Below are 9,608 nucleotides of genomic sequence, written 5' to 3' on the forward strand. Positions count from 1 at the left end.
AGGAATATTTCTATATATTATATTTTATTCTTTTATTTTGTGCGTTTAATTATTATTTCTAATTCCAATTTCTAATATTTAAATATTTATATTCTTATTTTCTGTGCTCTACTGCTCGCATTTGAGTAGCATCCAATTGCCTACGTCGCCAATTGGCAAATTCCACACAGGATCTTTCTGATTGGTCGGTCCAGTGGAAAAACTCCGAGCACCGCTCGCTATGAGTGGTCAATCGCAACGTGGTAAAAACGTGGACGCTCCCCTCTCCAACCCCGATCAACAGCATTGATTAACGTAGTTCGTGGATGTGGTTGGCCGGCTCGTCCGGTGTCCGGTGCGGTGGCCCGGGGTTCACGCGAGTGCGCGCAAGGAGTGAAAATCGATCGTCCGTATCGTGGTAGCGTCGTTTCTGCCGTCGTTCGCTGTCGGCCAAGTCGGCTTACGTTTCCTCCTGTTTTACAAGCTACACAGGACGCGCAATCCTGTTCAGGTCCCCTAAAATGGTGAAGATGGAGCACGATGTGAGTATTTGCGCCGCCAATATCGCCATTCCGTTATCGCGAAACGGCTACGGGCTACGGCTTCTCTCTTCGACGCTTGCACTGTTCCGTTCCAATGGCACTTCGGCAGCTTCGGCTACGTCGAGAGCTTTTCGCGAAGTACCTATCTTTCAGACGCGAAGCTTGACGTACTTACGATACGAATTTTATGGCAAATTGTCCTGAGGGTAGGTCGAATCCCCGAATAAGCAAGAAGGAAACTGCGAAAAAAAGACGGCGATTGCTATATCAATATCATGAGTAATCACTTCGGCGTTGGGATCTCAACTCGAGAAAATTTCCTATATAAAAAGACTGAAATTGATCCATTCAAGTTTTCTGAGTATAAGTGTGGTAATAAATGTTTAATGGCTGGTTATATCAATAATTTTTGCGTCCATAAAAAAAAGAGAGACAATGAGATATAATAAATTGATAAAAATCAGCAATTTGCGAAAATATTGCTTAATCGAAGTCATTAGCTTCATTGATTAGAAGAATACAATTAAATCTAGATACATAGAAGGCTTTTTCGAAGATCCACTTACAGTCTCAATATATAAAATTTATTATGCGTGAAACAATATATTATCATATATAGTTACTTTATATGATAAGAAACTTTAATTTACAATATTGTTGTTGTTCTATGCTTCAGGATGGTAAAAACGAGCCGGAACACGTTAGGAAGCTGTTCATTGGCGGCTTGGATTATAGAACAACGGACGATTCGCTTAAGAAGCATTTCGAGCAATGGGGAGAGATAGTGGACGTGGTGGTTATGAAAGATCCCAAAACGAAACGTTCGAGAGGTTTTGGCTTCATCACCTATTCTCGTGCTCACATGGTGGACGATGCTCAGAACGCCAGGTAAAAAAAATGATTTATTCGAGGTATTGAAAAAAAAGCGCTGGGGTTCTTACTTAGCCCGGTGTATTTTCACGAATTAAAAAAAAAATTCAAGATTTTAGAAGCATCTATTTACTGAGAAGAATGAAAAACACTTGATACAAATCTTTTTTCTTCGCATAAGTCGAGTTTTCTATTCATCTCGCGTATGAAAGTATGAAGGCAAGATTGTCAAAAATCAAATACCTTTTACAGGCCTCACAGAGTAGATGGTAGAGTGGTTGAGCCTAAGAGAGCAGTCCCTAGGCAAGAAATTGGCCGACCGGAAGCGGGGGCTACCGTGAAGAAACTCTTCGTAGGTGGCTTGAAGGACGATCACGAAGAGGAAGATCTCAGGCAGTACTTTCAGAGTTACGGCAGCATAAACTCGATCAGCATAGTGACTGACAAAGAGACTGGCAAGAAACGCGGCTTCGGCTTTGTCGAATTCGATGATTATGATCCTGTCGACAAAATCTGTCTGCAGCGTAATCATCAGATACGCGGCAAACACGTTGACGTCAAAAAGGTGATAATATTTATTTTCAAAAATTATTTACTGTTTAAGAAGAATACGATACAGATCCATGAGAAAAAGTTCATAAAGATGAGTTGATGTTTTATTTTTTCCAGCGTTTCTAATTTTTTCCATGTTTTTTTTTATGAATTTTTAAAAATTGTCTCGTCTTCAAAATATTCAAGATTTAAGGAATATTTAACTGAATAAAAATTGTCTAATCAACATTGACCGAAAAATCAATCTTGTTAGAAATGGAAATGATTTTTTATTTCAATAATATGGAAGAAATATCACTTACATTTTTGTATAGATTTATGTATTATTCTTTATCAATCACTTTCATCAATACACATAACTCATCATTTTATATATAAATATATTTAACTAAGATTATATCGAAAAATATAAATATTTCATGTAATTTTTCATGCCTGAGATGTTTTGTTTTAATATGCTTTCATATAAGATACAGAATATTTTGCCACAATTTTTTTCCTTTATTTTCTGCAGATCAAACTAAATTGAATACATGAATGATTCGTATTTTTATTAATATGATTCTTATCACAGGCTTTAAGCAGAGCTGAAATGGCGTCCGCTTCTGGAGGCGGTGGCGGCAGTGGTGGTGGCAGCCGCGGTGGCCAAGGCGTAGGCAGGGGACCCCGTGGTGGTAATCAGGGCGGCGGTAGCTGGGGAGGACGCGGTAGCGGTGGCGGCAGCAGTGACTGGAACAACGGCGGTAATCAGGGTGGATACGGTGGAGGTAATCAAGGAGGTTGGGGAGGTAATGGACCTTGGGAGAATCAGAATCAAGGTAAAGGTTTGCAGACAGATTTTTTTCTCTTATACTTTCTTTATTCCTCTTAGAGTCGGGTTGATTCTCGTATTGATAATGTCGCTCTTTGACAACATCGTATTTGAAAAATCGGCTACGACGTGCGACGTACCGAAAAAAAACTGGGAGTGGACTTAAAAGTTTTCTTAATTTATTGAAATTATTGAAATTAATTTCTCAAGCAGATTTAATATTGTGAAATGTATATCTTTCTGTTTTTGTTTCGTTATACAACACGCTTTAAATAACATTAACAATTCGTCGAGATGTCATGCGAGGGTCAACTTGCAGTGCAAAGACTTCAAACATCTGTAATGAATAATGATGTATGATGCGATGAAAATACATACAGACCAAGTCTGGAAATGTTCGAACTGAATACTCAAAGAGTTGTTTAAACACTCTTACTTTCCAATTCAAATAGATTTACTACCATATACGTTAAAAGAATACATAAGAATTTTCTACGGTCACTATTATTTTACATTACAGTTTTTATTCTAACGCACATTAAATTCTTTCACTTGGAACTGTGGCTTGGTCTATTTGTATTTGCAACGCCTTATTTATAAAAATCATTAGAGTAAGCAAAGTTTCATAGAACACGAACCAATATTGACACAAGAAAGAGTAAAATACAATTAGCCTTTATTTCTATATTAATCTGGTACAATTTTACAAAGTACTTGTTGATTAAGATCTTATTACACGAGAGGCAATAAAAAGACAAAATATGATACTGTCTCTAATCGATGGAATAGGAGCATAACATTATCTCATTATTTCGAGCGATAAAGATATTGAAAGAAGATCCTGATTGTTGCGTTTTAAAGGAGGAGGAGGCTGGAATCAAAGCGGGCAGGGTGGCTACAACAGCGGCGGTAATTGGAGCAATGACAACTTCGGTGGTGGTTATCAACAGGGTTACGGGGGTGGTCCAGTGCGCAACAATTTTAATTCCGGTGGTAGAGCAGCGCCATACGGTATTAATTCGGGTCCTAGCGGACGTCAGTCCGGAGACTCAAGATGGTTACCACCCTTCAGCGGACAAGGTTCTTTTCCTTTTTAAAAATCAACGACATGATCCTTTTTGATCTCTTTTTCTGTTGAACTCTATCATCTACATAATTATTGAAATTTAAAATATTAAAATTCTTTGTTTCGATCTCTCTCTAGTGACAAGTAATGATTTAACAAAATTTTATCAAAGTTGTGTAATTTTTTTTGCGAATGAGTAGTACATTATGTATCTATCGATGTGAATGTACTTTTATATACCTTGCACAATATTACTACATTATGCAATTTAGAAATAATTGTTTTTGTTAACCTGTAGTTTTTTTTTCTTGCGATGTTGCAGGGCCTATGGGTGGCGGAAATTCCGGTGGCGGTGGCGGATACGGCAACCAAGGTGGTTACGGTGGTAATTCCCTCGGAGGTGGAAACATGGGTGGTGGCGGTGGTGGTGGAGGAGGCGGCAGTGGAAGGAGATATTAAGAAAATAGCATTGCGCGCATATCGCTGACCCTTCTCGCTGGTAAGCAAAACTATAATTATTTTAGTATAATATTATCGATTCGCTACTTCAAAACAGTTTATTTGAAATTACGGCGATCGCGAAATTCCGGGAATGCCGAATTATTTCTCAAAGAATCTTTAATCAGGTTTATGCATCATTAAATAGTACGGACGTTTTAGTTTTCTTCATAGATTACATATTTATGTCAATATGTTAATTGTGATTTACATATTTATAACTTTCATATACACATGGATTAGTTTGTTTTAAATAATATATCAGTTATTTATTTATTTTTATAAAAATACATTTTATAATTGGTAATTAGTTTACATGATCTTGCTCACATTACTAGGATGTAATTAGAAAACTTTACAACATATACATATATCCATGATTTATTGAGACAAATCTTGAAGAAAACGTAAAATTATTTTATACATGTATATGAGGACATAATAATTATTTCATTGATATATATATACGTATATATATACATACACACATACACAATTTTAGGACTTGTGCAAACAATGCAATTAGAATACAAAGTCTTATCTTTTAGCCATTGTTGCATCCTAATATTCGCTACATTATTTTTCTAGCGTGACTATAATTAACAGTCATTTAGAAATCCAGTGGCGTTCTTTTTTTCTTGTTTTTTTACTAATTAGCACGTTTTCGAACAAAGTTTAGAAGATTAGATCAGAAGAATAGTATTTCTTTTATTTTACATATGCGTATGCGTATATATATATATAGGATGATGATTAGTTATTTTGCTATAGTTTGATAAGAAGCAATGAAGAGTTTTTCTGGAGGAATTTACTTAATATCGGTATTCATTCACAATTAATAATACACAAATCTATGTATTAGGACCTCTAAGGGTCTACAGGATCAAGGATTTAAGAATCTCAGGATATCAGACACCGAAAATTTGAGAATCCAAGAATTTAAAAGTATAAATATTGGGTTTTTTTAGATCATTATAGAAAGAAGATTGATCAAATCGAATTATGTAATATTTTATAAACTTTAGCAAAGCGGTTTGGATGTGAAACATTTTCCAGTTTTTCTTTAAAATTTTATATTATGAATCTAACACGATGAAGTCCATGTACATATAAGAAGAAAAAATACCAGTACCTAAAAATTTCGATATAGGTCACTTATAAATTTTAATCTTAAAATCTGAAATATTGATATTTTGTAACGTGGTTCAAGATTTTAAGGTTTCAAATATCTGGAAATTCCAGGAATTTTGAAAGTTGTTAGAAATAGACCTACAAGGAAATTATAGATCTGTTTAGAAATATAAAAATAACGTACTATCTGCTATATAAGAATTCTATTAAAAACCTTGAGATTTAGAATTTATCTAGAAATCCATAAATGTAGAAATGTGGGATCTAAAATGATAAAAATATAGTAAAAAATAATGAATCTAAAATTTTTAGGGAACGCAACCAATTTGGTATTCTTAAATTATCCATAATTATTTGAAATTAAATAAAACGAAGAAAATGTAAAATATTCAATTGTGTAAATCGAAAAAATTCTTGGAATCCAAGAGATATCTTTACAAATCCAGAGCCTTAAAGAGATCCCAAGATTCGGAAATTCCTTGCTCACGACCCGATCGGTCTTTTGCACAGGCTAAGGAATTTAACTAACAGATTTCTTGACTTTTGAACCTCAGGTGAAGCTACTACTCCTCCTACTACTACTACTTGTCTTCTAGTCGCCAGTACTTCTGTACTGTTTAGTATTGGAGCAGGCAGGCAGGCTATCAGGCTAGAGAGACAAGGCAACGAACAGGCAGAAACTCAGAAACAGTCAGGAAGTCGGTCAGGCAGGCAGGACAATCAGGATACAGGACAGAGAAAGAGAAAAAAAAGTCATCAGTTAGTTTGCAGTGAGAGGCTTATATGCCTATTCTTTTCTAATCTTGCGTCCAGTTTCTCCCTTTCTCCACTCATTGTAAAGATTCGTATTATCGTTCAAATGTATTTTTACGTTATTTACGAGGATCTGCGCGTAAATATTCAGCAGACAGGCAAAAAATGCATTCATATATACAGGAAGATAATTTACATTAGGAAAAATGAGAAGAAGAAAGAGAGAGAGAGAGAGAGAGAGAGAGAGAGAGAGAGAGAGAGAGAGAGAGAGAGAGAGAGAGTGCGTGCATGTAGCGATAAAAACGGCAAGAGAAGAGTATTCGTCAGCGTTTTGTAGGAACTAATTAGGTCTAATTAATAGGAAATAAACTAGTTTACGAAGCTGTATAATTGTTTAAGCATTAGTTGGCTTAAATAAAAGAAACCTTTTCTTTATTATGTCTTAATTTTGCGGCGCGAGGTCAATAGGCTATAAGCTCAGACTTAAACTACTGCGAAGGGTCAGAATGTACCGGGTAAACCAGCTAACATTATCTAATTACCCGGAATATCTCTCGTGCAACTTCGAAGTTTCCATACTTCTTTATAAAACGGGCAAAATGTATATAAAATACAGTTCTTTATAAATCGCTTACCTTTATAAGACAGACAAAATGTATATAAGATGCAGTTTTATATATATATTGTCATATATGAATCTCTTATAACTATATACGTAATTTTTTCTTCGAAGCTGCATAATAAAATTATTCATGATAACAACGGTAGATCAGGATCATTCTTGTACGTGTTGAAGGAACCACTTTGTAGGACTTGTTTAATAGATGAAAAAAAAAAAGAAAAAACAAGAAACGAAGGAAAAGGCAGAAATAGATGTACTGTCGACTGTGTAGTAGCCAATGAAAAAAAAAAGAATACCACCGATACCTCGAGGCGTCAATGTTCAAATATGTATTCGCAGTATTAAATCATTTGTGTAGAACGAAAATCCCATCCCGTCTTCTGTAGTTTTTTTTTTATCGCAAAGAATGTTATGAACTACTTGCGAGCTTTTTCCGTACTTGTCGTCGCGATCATTTGTCATAAAAAAAGATTTATGCTCTAAATGACGATAGATTATCAATTATTTCGAACAATTTGGAATATCGGTTTAAAAAATTTTGAATTCAAATATTACTCAAAATTGAAAATTCTTAAAAAATCTTGAGGATTTTGAAAGATTAATTTTGGCTTAAGTTTATGTATTATTTATATTTACATAAGTAATTATTCAGTATTAGTGATTATTAATATTAGTGTCAATATTGATGATAATCTTAATTCTAAAGATTTTTCAAAAAGTTTAAAAATCTCTTGAAGTTTTCAAAAACCTGGGAGATTTTAGAGGAGTCTACAATCTCCCGAAGCTTTTAAAATTTTCGAGACTTTTTAAATTAATTTTTTTGTTGATTTTCTCAAAAATTTTTGAAATTTTTAAGAATCCTTGATTAGGATAATATCTAAACTAATTGAAAATTTTATTTAAATTTTGATTACTCGAGACTGCTAGAAAAAGAAAAAATGAATCTTTACGTACCACTAATAATAAATTTGTGAAAAAAGCCAAATTCTTTAGATATCAAGATTTACATTACTCAAAGATCTAGTCCAAGCATTTATCACTCAAAGCATAATTTTTTCGAGTCTAATCCTCTCATCCCCCATATCAGCTCTTCACTCTTCGGTAGATCTAGAGCGGCGTTGAAAGTGTGCTAGAGTAGTCTCTAGTTAGTCTAGTGCAGTTTGGATTTGAAACTTAATGACGAAGATTATCAGCTTAAGAGCCAGGAAGAAGCTAACAGGTAGCAGAAAGAACATAAAAAGAAGGGAAAAGGCAAAGATAACAGAGAGAAAGGATTCTCAGGCTACGACAGACAGGAACTAGTGTTTACTAGGCTTTCCATTCTAGCCTCTGTTATACAATCACAGGTAGGAATGTTTCGACTCATTTGCTTAGCTATACATATATAACACGTATAAATGTATATATACATATCTATAGGGTGTTAAATGGCAACAAGTGTGTGCATGAAATTACAATCTTATTTTACAGTGTTTTTTTTGGCGACTACGTTGTGTATCTGGTGCACTGTACATCAGATTTGTTGTTATTAAGAGAACTTGCGAAAGTCTGATGAATCGAATATTAAAATGTATTCTACATTTAAATTTATTTTAATTTATAATTATAATTTGTACAATGTACAAAGTGGACTTGCTGAACGTGTATGCCAAATTCTAACGTAATTATTCAAAAAAGGAATGCAATTTCGAACATTTAAAAAATATTTTTCGCTCAGTTATGTATACGCCACGATCACGAAGTTTAACACAACGCGTGAAACGCCAGGCGAAACATTGCCGGTTCCATTTAAATTCATCTCCCTTTCGCAAAGAGAGTTTTAGGTTGAACAGGAGATATATTTTCGTTCGTATAGCTGTTGCATCGTTGCTGTTTCTTTTTGTTATATTTTTCTTCTGTCTTTTTTTTTTCGTCTTCACACCAGTGTTCGTGTGTATACACAGGAAGTCTCTCTTTATATGAAAACATATCGCTTAGAAATGAGGAAGACTATTCGACAGATGTTACGCTTTTAACGTATCGCCGCGGCCGTCCGAAGATCTAGGGATCCGCATGTTAAAAATGTACGGTATAGTTTTAAGGATCTCTTTTGAGTTTTAAAAAGCAAAGTTAAAAGTCTTATTCGTCGCGGTTAGCAGGCAGAATTTTCTATATCGTCGCGCGAGTACTTTAAAAAATTTATAAATTGAATCTTTAAGCATCCTTTTCTGATTTTTATGTCTACTGTTTTTTTTTTTATGTCTGATGTTTATGTCTACGGCCTTTTTAAAGATTTTTTTAAGTTACAGCATTTCTATTTTTAAGGTGCGATATTTTCGTCATGTATTACTAGGTTGAAGGAACACGCTATCAAAACTTGCTACGATGCCTTAGGATACCAATTACCAGATCTGACATTCAAAGTGTTAGCTTGAAAGTGATAGCTTTGTCATCTAAGATTCCTGCAGGAATAACTGATTCGTACATACGCTTTAATACCGATCCACCTGTAATCTAGGAACTCGAGATTTCCAAGGATCAAGGACGATAATTGTGCAGGAACTCCTTGTGGCGACAATACTTAAAGAATCAGTCGATAACCGAAATGTGTCGATTTAGAGAGACCAGGCATTCTAGAAAGAAACAAGTTTAACAAACAAGTTAGCGAGATCTAACAACCGGCAAGTTGTTGAAGAAACTTATTGCTGCTCTCAAGACTCACATGGTACACTGCGGAATGATAAAAAACTTGAATTAAAATTATAAGATTTGTTGGAGGAAACATTCAGATACTTGTGGGTTTAT

At 34.7% G+C, this 9,608-nt stretch overlaps 1 protein-coding gene across 1 annotated transcript; it reads left to right on the forward strand.

The window, feature by feature from the left end:
- Positions 1–331: 331 nt before the first annotated feature.
- Positions 332–7,117, forward strand: Hrb87f (Heterogeneous nuclear ribonucleoprotein at 87F). Its single transcript, XM_077406520.1, has 7 exons — positions 332–521; positions 1,198–1,409; positions 1,644–1,956; positions 2,518–2,761; positions 3,616–3,834; positions 4,143–4,319; positions 6,004–7,117. The coding sequence occupies exons 1-6, from the start codon at positions 501–503 to the stop codon at positions 4,277–4,279; spliced, it is 1,146 nt and encodes a 381-aa protein (XP_077262646.1). The 5' UTR covers positions 332–500; the 3' UTR covers positions 4,280–4,319; positions 6,004–7,117.
- Positions 7,118–9,608: the final 2,491 nt, after the last annotated feature.

Source organism: Temnothorax americanus, unplaced genomic scaffold (assembly GCF_048541705.1).
Source record: "Temnothorax americanus isolate GAGA-0224 unplaced genomic scaffold, ASM4854170v1 Scaffold21, whole genome shotgun sequence".
NCBI lineage: Eukaryota > Metazoa > Arthropoda > Insecta > Hymenoptera > Formicidae > Temnothorax > Temnothorax americanus.